Here is a 24,678-nt window from a genome sequence, read left to right as displayed (position 1 = left end):
TATGAGTATGTACAGTGTCAGATGAGTAATAGAATTATTGGGCTTATCACTTTGTGAGGTATATAAATGTTTAATCACTATGTTGTTGTGTACACCTGAAACTAAGCAAAAAGGAAAACCATAAAACATTATTGACATAAATTAAAGAAGATGTACATATTGCAAAGATGTCAACTTTTCCCAACTTGATTCATGGATGTGTGAGAAGGTGCTCAACTCTATTAATTACTGGGAAATGCAAAATTAAAGCACAGTAAAAAACTATAACTCACTTACCAGAATGACCAAAATTAAAAAGACAATACCCCCTGGAGCAACCTGAACATTTCTACGTTGCAAATGAGAGAATAAATTGGTAGAACTACTTTGGAAAACTGTTTGGCAGTATCTACTAGAGCTGAACATGCACATATCCAAAGACCCACAATTCCTTTCCCAGGTCTAAGTATGTGTTGACCAAGAGATATGTACAAGGATATTATTAGCAACACTATTAATAAGAGCAAAATACTTGAAACTACCCAAATACCACCATTACAATAGGTAAATAAATTATGGAGGATTCACGCACTGTGGAATATTACATAAGAGTGAGAATAAGTGAACACCCCTGTTACATGCAACAGCATGGATGAAATTCACAACGTGTGATGCTCATTGAAACCAAATCAAGAATCGAGGAAGACAGGAAAACTCTTCGAGATGGAGGGAGACTAAAGAGACATAATAGCCAAATGCAGCGGGGGAAATCGGATTGTATTTCAGACTTTTTTTAAAAAAAAGCCATATAATATGTTTTGAGGATAATTGGAGAAGTTTGAGTATGGCCTGTACGTTGGACGAAGTTACTGAATTAATACCGGTGTTCTTAGATGTGGTAATAGTTATGGAGTGGAAGAGAAAAACATCCTATTCTTGGGGTATGTGTGCTGCAGTGTTTAGGGGTGAGTACCATGGTGTTTGCAGCTCACTTTTGAATGGTTTGGTAGAAGGGAAGTGTGTGTGTGTACTTTTACATACAGAGAGACGCAACCAGTGCAGCAACAGGTTAACAGTGGGTGAGTCTAGGTAAGAAGGTACATGGGGACTCAGCAAATTATTTTTTTTCAACTTTTCTAGGAGCTTGAATTTTTTCTAAAGAAAACAGAAGGAAAAATAACTGTAATGCCTATCAATTATAGAAAATGTGTAAAATAAAACACAAAGAAAGAAAAACAAAGAATAGAAAATCCAAATAGACTTTTTGTGGTTATAACCTAAAAATAAACTGCATCAGTATAGCAGAGGATTCATTATCTCTGTCTGTATTCACTATTGAGTTAGAGCTTCTAGTCACACAGTAATAAAAGAAAAAGAAATAAAATAAAGATTGAACAGGAAGAAACAAAATTACCTACATAGGAAGCCTAAGACAATCTATAGACAAATTATTAGAACCAAGAGAGTTTGGCTAAGATTGCTGTATATAAGTTGAATAAGCAAAATAAAATGCATTTCTATATCCTAGCATCATAGAGCTAGAAAAAGTAATTTTAAAAAGATTCCATTTATAATAGCAACAAAAGTAGGTAAGCAAAAAATAAATTTAGCAAAAGATTTACAAGTTGCTTTATGTAGCAACCAGTAAGACTTTATTTTAAAAAATATTAAAGAAAGCCACAATAATGCAGATGTAAGCTGTGTTCATTACTGGTGAGATATGACATCCGAAATATGTCAATTTTCTCCAAATTAATTTCTAAACTCAATTCAATTTCAAGCATACTCTTCAAAAGGTTTTTCATTGTACTGGGCAAATAGATTCTAAAAATATATGTGGAAGAGTAAGAAAAGCCAAGACAACTTTGAAGTGAGTGGACTTTGCCCTGGCAGGTATTAAGACTTCGTAGAGAGCCAGTGTAATTAAGATAGGGTGTTATGGACATTGTGATAAAAACACGGATCGATGGGACAGAATAGTGAACCCAGAAAAATATATGGAAGCTTTATATTCTCACATGAATATGGAAACTTGCCAGAGGTGACATTGTAAGTCAATATGAAAAGGATGGGCTAGTCAATGAATCAATTTTCTTAATGAAAAATAATGTAAAAAAAAGTTTAAGACTTCTAGACTAAAATATAGGAGAATATCTTTGCTACTTCAGAGTAGGAAAAGTTTTCTTAAAACACAAAAAGCCATGAAAGAAAAAAATAGTAAATTTGACTATCTTCACGTTAAAAATGTTAGTGTATCATAGCTCAAAATGTGAATAAATAAAAATCAGCCCCTTTGATCACCTTTTATTCATTCTCAGAACATTGGACAGAGAAGACTCTAGAAAGAAACTCCAATTTCCTTCTTGACAGGCATTACACTAAGGCCCTAAAGAGAAAGTGGCTTGCCCACAGTTACCCAGAAACTCCTGACTACCTGTGTTATGTGCCCTCTACTGCACACCAAATTTCCTGTTTTGTGTCCCCAGGGAAAATAGCCCAGGAAATAAACCATAGTCAAGACACTTGTCTGTCTTAGAAACCCAGTGGGTTGTATCTGGCTCAGGCTCTTCCTTGCTTTTACTCTTTCCTTTACTCCATCTTTCTTCCTCAGAAAGGCACTGAGCACCTGGACCGGGTCTGGCACCATGTTTGGTCCCTGGAGGTGTAGGGATGAATAAGACATGCTTGGTCTCCTTAAGGTGCGCTCAACCCAGCCGAGGAAGACAGGTGAGCCACAACAAGCACCTAAACCAATCCTCTTGTTTGAGGTGGACGACTAACATCCTACCTGGTGGGAAAGCACAGAATTGGATGACTCCACCGGATACCATGGAAACTGCAGGGCAGAGGGGAGTCTGTGCAGAGGATGGAACCCTGGGGCCTGGTACAGGAGGCAGGGGCCCTGAGAAGAGGGTGAAGGTGTTGGCCAGGCTCCTGAGCGCCTACACCCCAAAGGGCCCTCCCAGAATGAGGCCCAGGGGTGCAGCCTGAGCAAGGCATAGTCAGTGGGTGAGGCTTTATTGGGGTCAGTGGCTCCTGCGGTCCCCTTGCCCTGAGATGGGCCCACTTGAGCTTTGTGTGGTGAGGAGAGGAGGGTGAATCTCCTCTTTCAAGGCCAGACCCAAGGAGCACTTGAGACCACCAGCTTCCAGCACAGAGCCCTGGACTGTCCTTGGGGAAAGCCTGCCACTCTGGCCACTGCTCAGTGGAAAAGCCAGGACTGGCAAGGCCACAAGTGGGGAGCAAGTCAGAGGAACCAGAGTGGGAGGATGGAGGAGAGGGAAATACTGTCCAGGGAGCCTTTGCTTTATGCTCCTTCACCAGCCCATAGGCACCGGGAGGGAGTGGGGCCTGGTGACCAACGGGTGTTTATAGGCTGCAACTGACTGTTCTTTTACAGCTGGGGGTGCAGGCAGGATATCCGGGTTTTATGGCTCTAAACATCAATAACAATTGCATTTAATTAGAGAATCCATGGTCCTCCATAAGCCCAACGCACTAAACAAACATTAAGAAGGTCAGCTGTTCCACCTCCCTCATGGAGAAGCTCCTGTGCCAGATACTCGGACCTAAGTCTTCTTCCTTACAGTAGGGCCAGGTGACCTGGGTCAGTTTAGTTTGGTTTAGTTAGTTTTTGTTTCCCAAAGAAACAAAGATTTAGCGATTCTTTTGCCTAGGGGAAAAACAACAACAACAACAACCTATCCCACTGAAGGGGCTAAATAAAAAGATGGCTTGTTACAGTATCAATTGCTTACATTTAATAGAGTTGTACAGTTTCTAAAGGGTGGTCATGCTCAGCCTCTCACTTGGCTTTCATTACAATCCTTAAGGGAGGCAGGACTCATCGTCCTCATACAGATGAGGAAACTGAGCTTCCAAAGGTGGAGGGACTTGACAAGGTCAGGAGGTAACTGGTTAGTTATGTTATTTGGGACTCTTTGGGCTGCAAGTAATAGAAACCTTTTTCAAACTGGATAAGACAAGGAAAATAAAATGCAGTGGCTCATGCACCCAAAGGTTGTGCTGACTTCAGGCATAGCTGAATCCAGGAATTAGCATTTCTCTTCATCTCTGGGTCCTGCTTGGCTCTGTGGGCTGTGTCTCCCACAGATCCCCTCTTCCTGGTGGCCCCTGGCAAGTCCAGATGTGAATAATTCTTACAGCCATAAATCTCAGTAGAAAGAGACTCTTTTCCCCTTTGGTCCCAATAGAAGTCTCAGAATTGAGTCTCATTGAAACAAATGCCTATTCTGGCCAGTGAGATGGAATATGCTGACTGTCCAAGCCTGTGCTTTGGCCGTTCATGAGGTTGATGGACTCTGCAACCTGCCATTTAGGAATCTCTCAGTGAAGACTATCTCCTTGCCCCATGGCAATGAGACCAGGTTCACGAGTCAATGATTCATGCATGTAGCTCCCCATAAGCTCTTTCTTGCTTTACCCTAAAAAACAAGTGAGCCCCTAGTAGAGAGAGAGAGAGAGAGAGAGAGAGAGAGAGAGAGAGAGAAGAAAACCTTGCAACACGAGAGAGGAAACATAAGATAAATAATTGGTAAAACTGACTCTAAAGGAAATGGAGCTAGTTCAGGTAATAGGCAGTAGTTTACAAAACCTCTGCAGAAATCTTTCAGGAGATGATGCAGCTAAGAAAACCAAGACTTGCTATGAAGATAAGAAAACAAAGGGCTCTTGAAAAGTAATGGGATGACGGCCAACATGAAAAATTCAATTGCAAGGTTGAAGTATGAAGTCATGGAAATCTCCCAGAAGGTACAACAAAAAGACGAAGAGATGGGAAATATGAGAAAAACAAGAGACATGAAAGGATGATCTAGGCACAACATCGGACTAATAGGAGTTTCAGAAAGAGAATTGGGAAGATGAAGAGAATGAAAGCCTTCCCCAGGGCTAAAGACACAAGTATTTAGATCTAAAGGCCCACAGAATGCCCAACGCAATGAATGGAAAGAGACCCACACATATCGTGAAATTTCCAAACACCAAATATAAACAGTAGATCTTGGACACTTCCAGAGAAAGAAACAAAAAAGTTGCTATTAAAGGAATAAAACTGAGAGTGGCATCAGAAACACTGAACAGTAGGGGGAAAAATGGAGCACAGTCTTTAAAATTATGAGAGAAAGTGATTTTCAATCTAAAATCCTGTGTCCAAGTGGTCAATAGAGTTTAACAGAGTCTGAAAGCATGATAAAAGACATTTTCAGATTTACCAGGACTCAAAACATTTGTCTCCCACACACATTTTTCTGAGGAAGTTACTTGAGGATGTGCTCCAGCAAATAAAGTCCTCTTTCTTGGACTAAGGAAAGAGAAAAATGTGGCACGAAACCTATGAGAGTGAGTAAGGGAAGTTCCAGGATTCCAGCTACAAGAATAAGCCTGGAAAAGTAGAGATTTCAGATATTTCATATATTCAGAGAATTTGGTACCACATCAAAGGATATGACGAGTAACCTGTGCACAGTAAAAGTGAGGCAATACAGAGAGGAAGAAAATGAGTTCAGAGCCAGACTGCCTGAACTTGTGAACCCAGCTCTGGAACTTATCAGCTGTGTGATCTTACACAACCTCTCTGTGCCTCAGTCTACTCATCTGTATAATGGGAATGACATTAATACAGCGTAGGATTGTTGTAAACATTACATGAATGATATATGTAAAGTAATTTACACAGTGCCTGTCACAGTAATAGCTCAGTGAATTTTAAATTTTAATAATAATAATAATAAAATGGCTTTTCTGAAAGAATTTACTTGTGTCTAAAACCTACTAATCAAAGTAAAGAACATGCAATTAGAAAAGCTATAGAGATTATTGTGTCCATTTAATTGTAGAACAAAGGTATTAGCTAAGGGCATGTTAACTACCTTAAGGTATATAAGGTCTCAAACATGATAGAAGTTTATTTCTGGATCACATAAATTCCAAAATAGCTGTTTCCTGATTGGTGGCCGCTCTCCTGTCAGTGGCGATTCAGGACTCCAGGTGTCTTCTATCTTGTGGCCTATCCAGAGTGTTCAGCACGGGTGTCCAGGGGCATTGGGTTCTCATGCATCCAGCCAGTGGGCTGGGAAGGAGCGTGACAATCACTCGCTGCGGCTCTCACAGGCCAGGCCTGCAAGTGTCACATAGCCCTTCTGCTTGGGGACCGTCATCTAGAGCGCAAGAGCATCCGATTGCAGAGGAGGCTGGGAGTGTAGTCCAGTTGTGTGGGGGGAAGAAAGGGTGAACAATTTGGTAAACAACTTCTGTCACAAAAGCCTTGGGGGTGTCAGAAGAGAAGGTCCATGGTTGATACAAATCTGGACAAAATAAATAATAATAACATGCAGAGGTGGGGAAGGAAGGTGGGGACATTATTAATGGTGCTAATGTCCTCCCCTCTCTTAGAAGAGCACTGACCTACTCTGCTTCAAATTAAAACATGGAGTTAAAAAAAAAAAAAAAAAACTATAATGATTCTAACTTTTCCACACTCTAATTTTTCATCTTAAAAATTTGTTTAAATTAATATCGTATAGAAAAGAGCAAGTATCTGAAGTTCAGAAATTCATGGAGCTTAACCTGAATTTCTTTTTCTTCTGTTAAATTCAAGTAAAATTAAACGTAGTACTTTAAACATTTTTCAAACGCATGCGTATCTTGATCTCAAAGCTTACTTTGTACTTCCCAAAGCCTAGAGGTACCAGCTCAGACCTGCACCCCTGGAAAAGCTCAAGTGGGACACCATTACCAGCCTAAGAGTCCCCCAGCCGTGATTTGGCTGGATGATGCTCTGGGCCCCACTTCCAAGGCCTCTGCAGCAACTGTTGTGATATGGACTTGGAAGGGGGCTCATGAAGATGTGTCCAAGGACAGCACCCCGAGCCTTCACCGTAAATGCCTTGAGTCTTCACGGTGTACTGGGTTTCACTGCTTTGCAAGAGGAGCAGGGAATGAGAAAGGGAGACGGGATTTGGGGGACTCAAGGCCCTCTGCCTGCTTGCTTCCACAAAATGGATGCTGGGCCAGAGTTAGGGGGTTGCTGGAATTTGCTGGTTACTGATGTGGATTCTCTTCTCAAAATTGCAGAAATGCTGGAAGGTAGCACTTTCCAGCGCAGGAAATACTCACTTCAAAAAAAAAAAAAAAAGAAAAAGAAAAGAAAAGAAAAGAAAAACCTGGGGAATTGCTAGAATTGGCAGACTCCAGAGGATTTACCCGAAGTGCTTTGAGAAGCAACCCTACCTGGTGCCACCTCCAGCCCCCACCAGGTCAACTCAAAATTGCTAATAACAAATAGCCTGGCTAAGGTCTCCCAGGCGTCTGTAGTCAAGAGAGCTCCAGGAGACGCTAAGGGGAATCTCTGCATGTGATGGCTGCTGCGTGAGTTTTCTGATGACTTTCCTGGAGTGGCATGCCTGCTGCAGACTGCATGAGTCCCCATCCCGCCCCCAGAGAGACCCTGCATCCCAGAGCTCACCCTAACCCATCCTCTACCCCACCCAGGCTTGGGTCTCTCTCCCAGATTTGGTGACTTCTCAGGCAGGAGAACAGGTCTGCAGCCAAACCATGTGATCATGTAGCTCCACAGACATCGCTACCCTCTGAGAACCTTGATTGTCATTCCTTCATGTCAGTCATTCACTCAGTAAGTACTTGCTGTGGACCAAGACTCTGCTATGGTCTGGGATACAGCAGTGAACAGGAGCAGCAGCCCCTGCCCTCATGGAGCTGATATTCTAACAAGGACAGGGGTTCTAACCTCCGCTCTATTGGCATTCGGGGCTGGATAATTTTTTATTGGAGCATGGAGGCTGTCCTCTGCATTGTAGAATCTTAGGCAGTGTCTCTATCCTTTCCCAGTTAGGTACCAGTAGCAACTCACCATTTCCCAATTGTGAATACCATAAAGGTCTACAGACATTGCCAAATGTTCCCTGGAGGGCAAAACTGTCCCGTTGACAACCTCTGAACTGGGGCGACACACACACATACGCGTGTGCACACACACACGCACGCACACACATACACACACACATGCACGCACATACACACACCCCCCCTCAACAATATATTTAACATGAAGATCACCATAGAGAGGGTATTAGACAAACTCTGGGTTCCAGCTAATCAGAGCTAACATTATTTTGCTGCCATTAACATTACTTTATTCCCTGCAACATGACAACCCCAATATTAACCATCCTCACCCCATATTACGGGTGAGGAAACTGAGACTTAAGAGAAGTTAAGCAACTAGCTATTAAGTGAGTAGCTGAGTTCTGAGCCAGTGACCCTGAATCGGCCTCTCTAGTGGTAGGGCCCAGAAATTGGCATTCTGTGATTTTCAGTCATGTTGTTTTATCACAGCATTAATTCTTTTCCTCCTCATTTGAATCACTTTCAAAGTGATTCAGAGTGTAATGATGAGAACGATGACAAGAAACATCTTGTCATTTATTTAGCACTTAGCAGTCTTCCAAGTACCGTCACTGAGTTTTCGATTTGGTTTTCTCAATAATTCCCTGAACCCCCACTGGTGTCTTTGCTCTGCGACACCAGATTGGCCCCGGCTTTGTCTACAGAGCTCTTCAAATTCACCTCTGAGACTTCTCCAGTGTGCAATGGTATCCTCCATAAACTCCGCCTGCCTCACCGAGAAGCCCAGTGCGATCTGAGTGAGGGGAAAGGAAACCATCTCTTATGAGGGCCCCTTAGCCTCGTCACTAACCAGCGAAGTGATAACCCTGTGAAAAGTCTGCGCAGTAGCAGAGAGAAGTCTGGAAACTCAGCCCAGCTCAGCCACCATTGGTGTGACCCGGACAAGGCCCTTCCCTCTCTGGACCTTGGTGTCCCTGACTTTAAAACGAGTGTCGACCATCATCAGCACCCTCACGGGTGCTAAGGGCTTTAAAACTCCTTAGAGATGCGTGGTGTGTAATGTCAGGAGAGCGCAGCTTGGTGCTGAGGGGGCCCCAGGTGCCTCTTCTCCGCACTCCCTTCCACCAGAGCAGCTTATCTTTTGTTTACAAGTCAAATTTCCACAAAAACTGTGAAGGGAAAAATGTTTTTCAATAACCATAAAAAATGCTTCTCCTTGACCATACAACTTCCAATTTTCCTTTCAGCCCTGACATTTCAAAATAATGGTAATAATTCCCAACCACCCAGCACTCACCACCTGCCGATGTTAAGCCGAGCACTTCACACACAGTATGGTACTTAATACTGTTCATGGATAGAGGGCAAAATGGGGCTTCCCCAAGAGTAAAGCACTCTGCCACAAGCCACCCAGCCAGATCCTGCTGGGACCCGGATTTGCTCCAGGCAGACGGGTGCCACAGCGCTCTGGCTTGACCGCTGCACAGTTCTCCTTTCCAGCTTTCATGACCACTGGCCAGGCTGCGACACAGATCAGGGTGTCCAAGGCCTCCAGCCACGGCTCCTGTCACTCTCCCCAGCCCTGGCACAGTTTAAACAGTGCCAGTGGCTTCCCATTAGGTGGCAATAGTGTGTGGAGTGGCAGTGGAGGAGGGAGCTTGCAAAGGGGCTGTGTGTGAGGGTAGAGCAAAGCCTCATGGGTTGGGTTAAGACCCACAAGGCAGGCTGTGGGACAGGGTCAGGGCTCCTGTCTGTATACTTGACATGCTTATTAAGGTGCTATTATGTGCTGGGCACCATTCTAGGGCTGGGAATATGTCAGTGGATGACACAGACCCATATCCCTGCCGTCATAGAGCCTGTATTCCCAAAGGGAGACTCAGGTGACCACCAAGACTCAGGCCACCACTCACCTTAATTTTCATAGAACTAGCTCTTCTTCACACTTCTGTTTCATTAGATAAAGGAAGTTGTATGGACTATTATATAATGTTAAGGGTAAGGCAATAAAAGGAAACAGGGAGTAATGGGGCAAAGGGCAGAGGCCTGGTCATTTTAGAAGGTGAGCAGAGAAGGACAGTGAACTTGGGAGTTAAGACCTGGAGGGGAGGGTCCATTTCCCCCTCCATCCTCTAGGTGGCAGCATCCTCCCACTTGCCCCGCAGCACAGTGGGGTCCTCTACCCAGCCCTAGAGGAGCACCCCCAGGGAAGCTTGCCTTGGGATGATGCTATGGGAACCAGGGCAACTCAGCCTATGTAAAAATACTGGTTAAAATGGGGAATACTAGAAAACAATGAATGAAGACTTCCTGGGGTGTGAGTATTGTTCTGTTTCATGATCTGGGTGCTGGATAGACAGATGTGTTTACTTAGATCCACTAGCTCTAGTTGGGATCTGTGCGCTTTTAACCTGTATGTTAGACTTCAGTAAAAAGTTAAAAATCTCTCTCTCTCTCTCTCTCTCTCTCTCTCTCTCTCTCTCTCTCTCTCTCTCTCTCTCTCTCACACACACACACACACACACACAAAACCATAAGGATTTTCTTTTCATCTAAATCATAGTTGTCATTATTTTCCCACCTTTTGCTGATTAGAATTCTGTCCCATCTTTCTTAAAGTTTATTAAACACATTAGCACAGACAAAATGTTCAGAGCCCTGCCTGATATGTAGGAAGCACATCATAAATGTTAACACCATTTCCGTTTGTACACACCACGAGGCAACACCTGTGATATCCAGTCTTGCTTTCTTTGCAATGGAGGAAGAACTTAGAAACACTGGCCTACCAAGCTGATGGCAGAATCCTAGAATTTCATGATTTTCCCCAACCTTTCACGGACAACTTGCTCAGCCCTATTTTAACAGAAATTCTCAAAACAACTGACCTTTATGGGTCTTTCCAAGTACTCACCTTAATTTTCATAGAACTAGCTCTTCTTCACACTTCTGTTTCATTAGTTGACATATTAATTAGAAAATACAATTCAATAATGAGATTCCTAACATAAAAAGATTTGGAGGAGACCAACACAACCAACCCTAAGTGAGTACATGACCTAACTGGACGGGGAGAAATGATGAAGGCAACTAGAGAGGGGCCCGCTGGTCATGAGACTCCACCAGGCTGTGGGCACCAGGAGGCAAGTTTTCCAGAAAGACTGAAGAGCTTCAGCCAGTCTGGAAAATTGGTTCGGTGGAGGTTGGGTCAGAGAGCTACTACTGTACTCTCTTTAAGTGTTGGGTTCCCCAAGATTGATCTTATACGATTATTCATGGGCTAGTGTGCCCATCAGGCATTGCTAGAAGTGCTTGGTAAGGCTACCTTTGGGAACTTGGAACAACAATCAAAACCATTTATTGTGCAAGTTCTGTGTTCCAGGCCCCATGCTAGCTGCCTTACAGACCCTCACAGTAATCCTGTGAGGGCTAGAAATCGTTTACCATTTGACTCTGTTAATCACTTAGCAGCTCTCAATGTGTAACTTAGTGGTTTAAAATGACTCATGATTTTAATTTTGTTCATAATTCTGTGGTTGGCACTTTGGGTGGTTCTTCTAGTGTCAGCTGGGTTCGGTCATGTGTCTGCCAATCAGCTGCACAGCTCTGCTTCTGGGAATTGATAGCTGTGGGCTGGGGTGATGGAGACAATGGGCCACTTGATCTCTTGTCCTCTAGCAGGCTGGCCTGGGCTCCTTCTCATGGTGGCTGGGCAGGAGTCCATGACAGAGAGTAGAAGCACCTATGATCTCTTTAGGCCTAGTCTCAGAATTGGCACAATATTCCTTCCACCTCAGTCTACTAGCCAAACAAGTCACAAGGCCAGCCCACATAAAGGGGTAAAGCAATAGAGCCTCACCTCTTTGTAAAGTGATAATATTTCAAAGAATATGGACACAGGAAGGGGGTAATTGCAGCCATCTTTGCAAACAATATTAGCACACCCCTTTTACACAGGAAGAAACCAAACCCAAGCAGGTTAGGCTGACTATCCTACCCAGGGTCTCTCAGCTAATAAGCAACAGAGCTAGAGTAACACACCTCTGTGGGACTTCAATACCTGCTCTTTTCACTAAGCTAAACTGCTTTGTTAAGAAATTAAAGCTTCTGAGACATACGGGATCATTCTAACTCTTAAATTAACATTAGTTGAGCACCCCCTAGTATGTACACAGCACTATGCTTTAGGTCATCCTGACAGCGTCTCCATGAAGTAAGATGACCATTCCCATTTTACAGATAAGGAAATTGAGGCTCAGAAAAATTTAGGTTACTTGCCAATGGGTCATGCAGTCCTATGCACATAAAGACAAGGGATTTGAACCCATTTCTTCTGATTTCAAGTTCACAATTCTTTCAATCATGCTCAAGAGTCCTTTTCTGAGGTCCATGAACTTCCAGAAGGCGTCACATGGTCCTTGAATAATTTAGGATCACATACAAAATTTCACGTATATTACACTCAAACTCCTTTCTGAAAAAGGAAATAGCTTTTGTTAGATTCTCAAAGGAATCTATGTCCCATCTCCCCCCCACCCCTATAAAGTTAAGCACCACATCTGCAGAAGTGTTGATCTTCCCCCAACCAGGCAAGCGAAACTCTCCAGGCAAAGTTGCATAATCTTCATATATTCTAGAAACCTAGAGAGAAACGGAGCCTTTAGACTAGTTCCAAGAGAAATTGGATGGAGTTGAGGGGCTCTGCCTCTGACAATCAGAATGTTTACTTCATCTGTGTTGAGATGGAATCAGGGGTTTGAAAAATTACTGGGTTGTTGAAAATGACCTGCCAGGCCAGGTGGCCACTAGCAGTGGTCAGTAAGGGTAGCTGCAATTTGCTCCAACTCTAGAATATTTCTCTACCTTTTACAGACTTGCATTTCTGCAGCAGGGGCCTCCAGACCCAACCCCTTTCTCCTTTCTACCTTAAGATGTGGCCTCAGAATTGCTCAGAGCCAGCGGCTGGGGTCCTGAGAGTGGACCTCACTCTTGGGCCTCGGCTGAGCTCCTTATTTCACAGGCTGCCAGTGTCTCAGCTCTCCGGGGTCTGCATCGCCCTGCTAGGGGCCCAGGATCTTCAACCCCTTATCCCGGGCAGTTTCCTCCTGCTCATCTCACCTTCAGCAGGGCCCAGGGCTTGCAGAATCTCCAGCTAGCAGTGGTCCAGCTTGGAGAACCCAGAGTTATCAACTGAGAGAGCAACACAGAGCTGAAAAGTGGGAGCCAGCCAGCCGAGAGAGAGAGAGACAGAGACAGAGACAGAGAGACAGACAGAGAGACAGACAGAGAGACTTGCCCACTACACCTGCCCTCTCCTCATGCCATCAACAATTGCAGCCATCATGGCTACATGTGTCTTGAGGAAAGCTTGATTCCTGTCCTGGATGCCTGCTGTGACTTCCTCTCTAGTCCACCAGCGTCCACTTTCTTCAGTTTGTATTCAATACTGCAGCCAGAGGGATCTTTTCAAGACAGAAATCTGATCATATCATGGTCCCCTGCCTAAGAATACCCAGTGGCCTTTCATTATGGCCATTGTCTGGCCCCTGCTTCTCCCTTCAGGCTCATCTGACACAGAGTTTCTCCTAGTGGTGGGCTGGAGTCAGCTCCTACCAGCTCACAGAGCCAATCGGTAAATATTCAGGAATTTGTTAGTAGCTGGAAATTGACTGGGGTGTCAATTTATTTACACCAGAGAAATCAACAAGTGCTAAAAATTAATATTTTGCCCCAGAGAGCTGGTTGCCTAGCACACTGCTGCCTACTGACCACTGTGCAGTTCTGTCCCAGGGTCCTCTTACATACTGTTGCCCCGCCTGGAACACTCTTCCTTCTTGCTGAGTTAACTTTACTCTTTCAGGCCTCAGTCCAATTGCTACTTCCTCTGGGAAGCCTTCCTTGGTGTCCTGGAACAAATCAAATCACAACCCTGAACCTGACCTCCTTGGCTTGCATCACAGTTATAATTTCCCGTGTGTTTGTGTGATGAATGATTACTGTCCATCTTCTCCATGGGAATGTAAACTCCATGGTAAGAGGGACCTCGCCTGGTTTTGCTCATTATCTTCACTCCATCACCCAGAACATACATGGTACGTGGTAGAAACTCAAAATATTTGTTGAACTAATGAATGAGTTAGAGAAATACGTATTAGATAAGAAGTCCTCAGTTTTGGCTTCTGTGGCAGAGACTACTCTTATTCACGTCTCTCCTCTATATTTTCTCATCTTTCTTATTCGATGTGTCATGTTACCAAATTCTGACCAATGCAATGGGGTGAAAACTATGTACTGTGTTTCTAGTCATGGCCTCCAAAATATCACAAGTGGTCTTCAATGCACTCTCTCTTCCCCATCTGCAAGGTTGGAAGTGGAGGACAGAAAAAGACAGAAAAAGCCCAGATTCCTGAGCCACTGATGGGAGAGGAGCTGTCCACATAAGTCACATAGCGCTCCTTAAACTGTGATAGGAGCAACATAGACTTTTATTGAGTTAATCCATGAGGTTTGGAGGTCATTCGTGACTACAGCAGAACCTAATCGACACTGACCTACAAGACCTTCCCAGCTCTGTCATGCAGTCCTTCTATCCTTTGGCAGGCCAGGCTCCCTGGGCCTCAGTTTCCCTATTGGTAAAATGAATGAAAGGTGATCTCTGAAATCCTTCCAGTGTTAAAATTCAGCTATTCTGCTTGTACATTTTCTTCCCACCCGCCCTGCCCGATATGCAGTCACCATACATGTTTGATAACTAAGAGAACCTTTTGTTTTTGAAACACTTTCTCTCAGATAAAAGCGTTTCAATACCTTAGAAATGTAGAGTCATCATTCATATTATTTAATCATCCAACAAGGAAAATACCGATCAAAAGAGCGATGGTGACATTTTATCAAAGAGGCTGGGGAACCTTCAGAGATCTTTAGCCTTCCAGAAGCTTCCCCCAGGCTTCCTGTCCTCTCCGTCCTCGGCAGTCTGGTGCGCCCAGCATTTCCAATTATTTGCAAGCCTCATCCTTCGACTGTCTCAACTGTTCCACTCAGCTGACTCTGTCAACTGCCTTTCTCAATAGAGATGATCTCATTTTTCAAAGGAACCCACTAATGCTTTTTCTTAGAGAGTTGTCATTAAAGGCTACTGCCTGGGTATCAGTAACCAAGAAGCAAAAGTCGCATCTTGGATGAGATACAGCCAAGGTGACCCAGAGTCCTGATGGCTTAATTGGTTTTCAGATCTCCTGAGGCCTAACCTAGCCTTGTCTTGGTTCACTGTGTGTGAAAGAGGTGAAAGGCAAGCTGCTCTTCTTGGGCTGGGGACCCTCTTTCTGTTAAAGATGAAAGGCATGGCAGCAGCTGTCATCCCAGTAACCATAGTAACAATGGACCACATGGCAGGTGTCTGATCCTCATTAGACAATGTCTGATATTAAGTGTTCTTCATCCTTCCCCTCACTCCCACCCCGGATCATGCTACACGGCACTGAGGTCTCCCAGGGGAGCAGTTCAGGCAGGGGAGATCTGGACTGACAGCATTAATTAAACCTCTTATTTCCCCAGAACATTTTGTATTGCCAGACCCGGGAGCCAAGAAAACCTCCTGGGGAAGCTCTTATGAGAGGGAACACTAAGTCTATCACCAGGGACTGAGGCACTTTGGCTCCACAGCTGGCAGCAAACGGGGCTTAGGAGGAAAATGTGCCTGGCGTACAGCAGGCACAAAATAAATACTTGTGGAAGAGTCAATTTAAGTAAATGGGGCTCATTTAGCAAATGGGATTCCTTCCAGCTCACGGGAAACCCTGCACGAAATGGTCGTGTAAGTCATTCACCCTTTCAGCAGTTACTGAGTGCCTGCTGTACCCACCCATGGGTGGATGTAAAGGGACTAGCTTGCTGAATGAATCCTCAGTCCCTGGGAGTGGCTGGGGCTTGAGGGCACGTCGGGAAGTGTGCAGAGTCTGAAAGGATTAGTAGGGACCACATCACAGTGGGCTTTGGCTCTAACTGGGGAATCCTGAAGGCTTTCATGCATGTGACAGTGTCAGCTTTGCATGTCAGAAGCATCCTTTTCAGATGTCCTGTAGGGAACGGATTAGAGGCACACTACTGCTGTAACCAAAGAAAAGATATTCTAGAACTTCTGAATCCAGGCCTCAAGAGAACTGGCAGCTTCTGCTTCCTTCCTCTTGGACCCTGCCTGCCATGTTGTGAGAAGCTCCAGCCACATGGCGGAGAACCAAGGTGCACTGGCTGGCAGAGCAGTTTGCTCCCAATGGCAGCCAGCACCAACTGCTTACCATGCGGCACGCCATCTTGGACAGCCCAGCCCAGCTGACCGCAGTCCCAGAAGACATCATGTTGAGCAGGAAAACTGCCCAGTTGAGCCCAGTTCACCCACAAAATCATGAGAAGTAACAACATACAGTTGACCCTCGAACAACATGGATTTGAACTGCATGGATCAGTCCACTATACACAGGTTTTTTTCCAATAAACACTATAAATGTATTTTCTCATCTTTTTCTTAATAATATTTTCTTTTCTCTAGCTCACTTTATTGGAAGAATGTGGTATATTATATACATAAAACATATAAAATATGTGTTATTGATTGTTTACGTTATCGGTAAAGCTTCTGAGCAATAGTAGGCTATTAGTAAAGTTTTGGGGGGAATTACCTGAGGATTTTCAACTGTATGGGGGTCAGCGCCCCTAATCCTGGTGGTAGTTTATTAGGGGTGATAACTGAAACCCCGGGAGGTACCAGCTGGTGGTCACGTCTGCAGCTGAGCAGGAAAGGTCTGGCTGGAGCAGTTTTAGATTTGGGACTCATCAGCTCCATGGGAAAGTGAAAATGTACTGTGGATGGAATCACCTACACCCCTTTGCCCAAATGCCCAGCACCCCTACAGCGCAGCGGACTCACAGCAAATGCTTGCTGAATGAAATACTCCACATAATGAAAAACACCCCAAATTACTGTTGTCTGATCTAAGATGATACTCCTCATGCCTGGAATTCTAATTTCCTCTCCCTCTAGCACTTCCTTTATTTTCCCCCCCCTCTCTAAATCAAAGTGTGGACTCCTGGCTGCTGCATTTGAAACTCTTCGTCCTTCTAAGACAAGTCCATTCTCTGAGTGTGAGGTGTGGACATGGAACGTGCAAGCCCGAGTTTGGGTTCAGAACAACTGGATTTTTCTAGTAGCCCCACATCTCCACTGAATCTCAGCTTTCTCATCAGTAAATGGACATGAGAATTCCCGCAGATCAAATTAGGTAATATAGGTGAACTGCCGGGTGGCCACTAAAAGAGATGCAGGGATAAATAGAATCATTGCAATCATCTTCGCCAGGACGTGGGTATGATCTCAACCCCATATACCCCATCAGTTTCCTCTAACCTGCCACCTGGCCCTCTCCCTGGTAGTGAACACCTGGCAAGTTCAGGATATGGGAAATCTCCAGCTTGGTGCATCTGTGTATGAAATGCTCCTGGAGGAGCCAATGTTATGGACTCCTGGGCCAGAGAGGGTGAACAAAGGGTTAGCAGCCCGGCAAAATGACCTCTCCCCAGAAGAAGCCACAGGCCTGGGTTCGAGCCCTGGTTTGCCCTCTAATGCAGTGTGACCTCCCGCCCTTCTTGGGCACAAGTGTCTTCATACATAAAGCGTTGAAGAACGGCCTGAGACAACCCTGAGGTTCCTGCCACCTGAAAAGCTCTGGCTCCTATTGGGTTGGGGGTCTGGTCACGTGTTGACGCGGAGGGGTGTCATTGACGTGGTACTGCGGGTGCAGCAGCCAGCTTGCGTCCGGCCCCCTCCTCTGACGTCCTCGCCGCCGCCCTCCCTCCCCGCCCCTCCGGCGGCGGGAGAGCTGCTGGCGCGCCGGGAGCCCGGAGCTGCCTGGTGGCGGGCAGCGGGCCCAGCGGGGTAGGTGCGCTGCAGCGGGACTGAGCCCCGCGCGGGGAGCGAGCACCATGGTGCTGTCGGTGCCCGTGATCGCGCTGGGCGCCACGCTGGGCACGGCCACCAGCATCCTCGCGCTGTGTGGGGTCACCTGCCTGTGCCGGCACATGCACCCCAAGAAGGGGCTGCTGCAGCGTGACCGGGACCCCGACCCGGAGAAGGCAAGACCTGGCGTGCTCCGGCCAGCCCAACAGGTGAGCGGGGCGGCGCCTCAGCTTCCCTGCGATAGGCGTCGTCTCCAGGTCTGCGGCGGAGGGGAACACGGGGTGGGGGGAGCCGTCGCGGTTCTTCTGTGCGAGACAGAGAAAGGCGGGGAGCGGGGACAGGGGACGTGCTCGGGGACCCGCCGAGGGGTCCGGAAAGCGGGGGTGGGCGTCGTTAGTCGGCGGGAGACTTAGGGGACGAGAGAGGAAGGAGGACAGCGAGGGCTAAGAGGGAGGGGAACCGGAGGGAATGGGAAAGGGGACTGGGGTAGGAATTAGGGCTGGGAGGGGAGGGCAGCTGGGAGGAGAATGTGCGTCAGGCACTCAGTGGGGCATATGGGAGGGGGCTGAGAGGGGACTGGGGGAGGGGATTGTGAGGGTTAGAGAAGACCGAGAGGGCCGGGACTCATCTGGAGAAGGAGAAGCTTGCAGAATTGGGGTGAGGAGGCAGGGGACTGTGAAAGAGAAGAGAAGGTGAGGGAAGGGGTCCTTATGGGCTGGTGTAGGGAAAGCACTGATACAGTGAGAAGGTGGGAAGCCTCCAAAACCCAGAGGGGTGGAGCTGCTGCTGTCCTCATAGGAGCTGGAGAGGAGGCAGCTGGAGGGAGTGTCTGGTGTCTGGAGAGGCAGGTGCATTTGCAGGGGCCTGAGGACCCTGGCCCCCTCCCAGCAGCCCTCAGCTCCAGCGAGCCTGAGGGGCGTGCTGTGGCTTCCCCCAAGTGTCTCTGAAGATGTCCCTCAAGACAGAAGGGCTTTTATCCCATGCTTTGGCTTGTCCCCAGAGCCCCTTTGGGTAGGAAATGGGTGGTGCCCCCATTGTACAGTGAAGTAGAAGGGGTCTGGGAAGAGGTTTGGAAGGCCCTCCCTACATAGGCTGTGAACTCCAGGACACGGTCCTAAGGTGGGAAGAGCAAAATGTCCTCCGGAGAACCGGAGAGAAAGAGTCTGGCTAAAGCGTTTGAGGAAGGCTGCCCCTGGGCGGGGGCATGACTTCACAACTTCCAAAGGTCCCCTGGATTCCTTAGAGAGCTTATAGTCTGGGAGCGGCACTAACATGCTGTGATTCCACCCTCCTTTTTCCAATCAATTATTCAAAAGCTCTGAGACCCAGTCGTGTGGGGCTTGTGTCAGTCACTGTATGGTGTGAGTGGCAGGAAATGGCTGCTGTCCTTGAGGCACTTACAATCCAAGAAAAGTGACATTGACACTGGCTGCAACAGGAAGCAGCTGGGCAGCTGATGTGGAATCCGGAATCCTCTGGAAATGGCAGTAGTGGGCTCCCCACTGACAGGGAGTTGGATGAGCCCTTCTCTAGAAGTTGTGGCCTGCTGCCTCTCAACCTTCTGTGCAGCCCAGGACACTAGAGGGACAGCCATTCCTCCGCCTTTCACAGGCACCATCCCCTCCCCTTCTCAGAGAGAACCCCTGGGGAAGGTGTTGATGTGAGTGACCCTGGGATCCCTTCCAACTCTTTGTCTTATTGACAACCAGTAAGTAGCCCACATGATGCCTGATAATCTGTTAAGACAAACAGACTGTGCCTCTCCCCCGCTTAAAATCCTCCACAACTTCTCATTGAGCATGGAACAAATATGACAACCCTTTACATAGCACCGTTCTATCTAAGTGTGTTACACTTAATGCATTTAGCAACTCAGTGAATGCATATATGGTGATCCCAACTTAAAGCTGAGGAAGTTGGACTCAGAGAGGGTCAGTGACTTCCCCAAGGTCACACAGCTAGAGAAGTTTCAGAGCCAGAATCTAGCCAAGCTGGTCTGATTCTGGAGTCTGTGCTATTAGCCATTCCACTCTACTCCCCATCTGCTTGATCTGGCAGCTGTCTACCTCTCCAGCTAAACTCCTGCCAGTTCCTCCTTTCATTGGCAGCCTCAGCCGCACTGGATTTATGATCCTTCTTAAAGACACCAAGCCTTCCAGACTTCTGCCTGCTTTTCGCACAGATGGTTCCTTCTTCTCCTTTAAGTCTTTTTCTGTTTAAATTTCACCTATTGCCTATTGCCCATTGCCACATGTAACCAAGCACGCTTCCCTCCCCCTCCCCCATATGTTCCTTCCAAATTATTTTATAGCAGTTGTGAAAGTTGGACGTGATCGTTCATATCTGCTTTCTTGTATATTTATTTCCGGCACCCACTCAGGACATGGAACCTAATAGGTGCCCAACAGGAAATTGTTGACAAATAAAAGCATCCCAGTGTCCAGCCCTGCGGGATTACTGTCTGAGAGATTTCCTCACACGCGCATGCATGCACCAGGCCTTTGCAACCCAGCGCTAGCTCAGCAGGACACAATACACGAGACCCATCCGTCCACATTCCCTCATCTAGTTCCCTGAGTGACAAGGATTTGAGCCACCTGGGGCTGAATCTACAGGCCTGAATATGATGAAGCTGTGAGGTCGGCTTGGCTGCCACTGTGCTCAGACTGAGTCAGCCATGACCCAGATAGAGTAAACAGGGAAAAGACAACACAACTGGCATTTCAAAGAAAGTAAAGGAGGTGGTATTAGGGGTGGCAGGTGACAGCAGGGTGGTGGCCATGGCATGTGTTGACAAGGAGGGAAAAGAGTCAGGGAAAACTCTCTGAAGGTGTTCATTGAAGAGAGGGCATGAGGGCTGGGGGACAGGGTTCTAGATTCCTGTAGCCACTGAGAACTGGGATGTCTACGATACAGGGTGATGACTACCCATGTCTCCGAAAGTCACTGGTTGCGGTTGCTGGAAAATTTCCTTGGATTTGCAGGCCATGCCTGGGAAACCTGATTTCTGGCCATGAATGTCTGGAAGAAGTTGAACTTTGTAGTGATTTTGAAAAGAATTTTGAGGTTTACCCAGGGGTTCTTCACCTGAGGTCCATAGACCCCCGTCTCCCCATCAAGGGGTCTGTAGACAGAATTTAAAACGTTCACAGTCTTGGAGAGGAAAAACTTACATAATGATTTTCACTAACCTCTAACTAAAACATAGCATTTCCTGTGAGTAGAAATATAAACAACACACCATAGTATTAACAATATCGGTAACTTTGTCCCCAAGGGAAATCACAGATCGTTTCAGAGCACACTGCAGCTGCTCCACAGACTCATAATATCATTTATGCACGTCTCCAATTCTAAATCATGCTTCTTATTAAACCTCCTGCTCGATCCTGCTATTTAATGAATGAAGAAGGAGGCACACATGTAGCTATTTCACAAATTGATGTTGTTAGATGTTCCATTGTAGTCTTATGTCTTTTATTTTCGAGTTTTCCCCGCATTTGGAGGAAGTATCCATAGGCTTCTTGTCATGCAGGGCGGCCTGCGGGGTTTCTGCTCCCGCTCCCCACATAAGAACGCAGGACATGGTGAGGCCAAAAAGGAACACCCACGGAGCCATAGGTAGGGGAGTCATACCACTATATCGTTGGCGCCTGGGTTGGAGAAACAGGAAGCAGGAGCCACACTGTTCGCAACCCTCACTGCACCGCTTGCAGGCCCAGCCACCATCTTCTTGCTAGCCCCCATTTTCTGCTAGCAAAGCCACAGCAGTTATATTAGTGGCCAATGGCTCACTGGTTACAGCTGATGGCCAACTAGCCACAGCTGATGGCCATCCAGTCACAGTTGATGGCCATTTACTACCTGAGCCAGCACCTTTCTATGTGAGGCCGAGAGCCTGGAAACTGCTTTCTGGGGCTCTGTCCCCACACTCCACCCCTACAGGCTCTCGCCTCACAATCTACACGACAAGTGTCTTCCGCAAGGGGCCCTGTGCAACGAGCCTGGAGGTGAATGCAATATCCTGGACACAGCCAAGTTCTCTGGGCACAGCCAGAGTTTCTCAGGGCACCACCAGAGTTTATCTGGGCACCACCAGTGCTTCTGGGCACAGCCAGACTTCCTGGGCTTCTTAGGGTACCACCAGTCTTCCTGGACACAGCCAGGGTTTCTCAGGGTACCACCAAGTACTTCTGGGCATGACCAGACTTCCTGGGCTTCTTAGGGCACCACCAGTCTCCCCGGGCACAGCCAGGGCCTCTCAGGGCACCGCCACTCTCTCTGGGCACAGCCAGACTTCCTGGACTCAGCCAGGGCTCTCAGGGCACTGCCACTCTCTCTGGGCCTCTCAGGGTACCCTGCTGGAACAACAGCGACGCACAGTCAAGGTACTTACATATTCTCGATGGCGGCCGGTCAAGACACAAAAGCAAATATCCCCCAGTTCCACTACATGGTGGTATGTTACCAAGCAAACTGTCAAGCGGTCCATTATATTAGGGATGGAAGGCAATTCCCCATAGTCCATAGTCATTCGCCAGGGCTGTCTTGGGGTGAGGGACGAACTTGACCTCACCCTCAGCCTCCATGGAGGACTCAGCAAGCATTTCCTCCTGGGACTACAAGTCCTGCATCCGGGCTGCCTCAGCAAGCACTTCCCAGCCCACAGGGCCGCAACGACCTTCGCTTTCTCCAGCCTGTGCTGGTTGGAGAAACGTCCACGTCTTCCCACCCCTCCACGGTGTCCAGCTCTCCCGCAGCTGCTCCTCCTGGTCTTCCTGAGACTGAGTGTTCATACACACAAACTGCTCCACCGCCCTTCGGAGAGCTTTGGCTGGCACCGTACCCTGCTCGCTGCGCCATTTGTCATGCGGGGCGGCCTGCGCGGTCTCTGCTCCCGCTCCCCACATAAGAACGCAGGACATGGTGAGGCCAAAAAGGAACACCCACGGAGCCATAGGTAGGGGAGTCATACTACTATATTCTTGCTGGCGGCTGGGTTGGAGACACAGGAAGCAGGAGCCACACTGTTCGCAACCGTCACTGCACCGCTTGCCAGCTCAGCCACCACCTTCTTGCTAGCCCCCATTTTCTGCTAGCGTAACCACGGCAGTTATATTAGTGGCCAATGGCTCACTGGTTACAGCTGACGGCCAACTAGCCACAGCTGATGGCCATGCAATCACAGTTGTTGGCCATTTATTACCTGAGCCAGCATCTTTCCATGTGAGGCCGAGAGCCTGGAAACTGCTCTTTGGGGCTCTGTCCCCACACTTCTCCAGACAGCTAAAGGAATCCATGGAATAAAAAAGGTCCAGAATCTCTGTTAAGTGGAAGGTGGGAGAGGGTGGAAGCAGTGGTCCATCGCCTTTCGTGCCTCCAGCCAGCTTTAATTCATAGTGCTTTGCTTTCCCAAAATACATACCCTGGACTGTTTATTCTGCCTCCTTAGAACCCTCGCCCTCAGCCACGTGCAGTCTGTGGGGACTGCACTACGATACCCACTCATGGTGTGGCAGGGTCACCTGGGAACGCCCTCGCTGCTGTCAGTCCCACTTTTGAAGCTTGGTTATCATGCAGGGACCAGGCTGCTGGAGCAAGAGAGCAGAAGTGTGTGTGTGATCATCCCTTCTCCGCTGCTTCTGGATCTGTTAACGAGAGGCAGCCAGACCTGTTGGTTCCTTTCCCCTGAGTTTCCTTTCCACGCTTATCTGCATTCTGGGTCCTGGCAGAGAAAGCCCTCTTTTTGGCTAACCTAAATCACTAAAGAGTGAGCAGCGAGAACTGCCCTTTTCTCCCTGTTCATTACCCATCCCTTAGCAGGAGTTGGGGTCCCGTTTTCAGAAAACTTTAGTTTCAGCATCTGAGTTTTCTCCCCACAAGGTGTGTACCTCAGTGTACCCTTAAGGACATCTTCTCAGATGTGTCTCAGATTCCCTAGGTACTGTCACTTTGAAGCTAACATATGGTCAAAGGCTTTATTCAAGTTCCTCGTCCCGTCATCAGTAGTTCCTACACCTCTCCTATCTGCCTCACCAGCCCCCACTTCCCCTTACTACCAGATTATAAACAGCTACCCTCCTTCTCACAGAGTGGAGAAGACCCAAGTAGCTCTCAGTGGAACATTGCCTTAGTCCGTTTGGGCTGCTACAACAAAATACTACACAGTGGGTGGCTTCCAAACAACAGAAATTGATTTCTCACAGTTCTGGAGGCTGGAAATGCCAAGGTTAAGGTTCCAGCAGATTCAATGTCTAGTGAGAGCCCCCTTCCTAGACTTTCCACTTTACTTTACATGGGGCAAGCGAGCCCTCATGGGCTGCTTTTATGAGGGCACTAATCCCATTTAGGAGGGCTCCCCCCTTGTGACCTAATCACCTTCCAAAGACCTTCCCTCCTAATACCATCACACTGGGGGGCAGGTTTCAATATATGAACTTTAGGGGGACACAGACATTCAGACTGTAGCAAACACTAATAGATCAATTCCAAGTTTTTATGAAATAACATTAGTGCTGCAGTTGTATCGAACAACATATTATGTAGAGTGGAGTCTTTTTCTTTCAAATCAGGGAGTGTGTCTTTCATTTTTCATGTATCCCTGACAATATCTAGTGTGATGCTGGGCAAATGATAAGTCTTTAATGTATTTGAATTAAACTGTCACATTGTGACACAGCACTGAACTAGAGAGGGAAAACACAAAGAAGCACATACAGTTAAGGTTTCATTTCCCCAAGGCTAGAAATCAAGGCCGATTTATTTATGGTGCTCTTAGTGGGGGCAGGTAATGCCTGGGGTGTGGAGAGCGCTTCTGGGGTTTTGTTTTATAAGCTCTGCCTCTTGGTATAGGCACTGGTTAC

At 47.0% G+C, this 24,678-nt stretch overlaps 1 protein-coding gene across 1 annotated transcript in view; it reads left to right on the top strand.

Annotated features, from left to right (window-relative positions):
- Positions 1–17,684: 17,684 nt before the first annotated feature.
- Positions 17,685–24,678, top strand: part of SYT13 (synaptotagmin 13) — a 44,725-nt gene continuing 37,731 nt past the window's right edge. Inside the window, exon 1 of the mRNA XM_019746445.2 lies at positions 17,685–18,024. Within this exon, the coding sequence (XP_019602004.2) occupies positions 17,842–18,024 (183 nt within the window). The 5' untranslated portion in view covers positions 17,685–17,841. The remainder of the gene's footprint in view (positions 18,025–24,678) is intronic.

The sequence above is a fragment of the Rhinolophus sinicus genome, linkage group LG06 (genome assembly GCF_036562045.2).
Source record: "Rhinolophus sinicus isolate RSC01 linkage group LG06, ASM3656204v1, whole genome shotgun sequence".
Lineage (NCBI taxonomy): Eukaryota > Metazoa > Chordata > Mammalia > Chiroptera > Rhinolophidae > Rhinolophus > Rhinolophus sinicus.
This window is presented reverse-complemented; position numbering and strand designations above follow the sequence as displayed.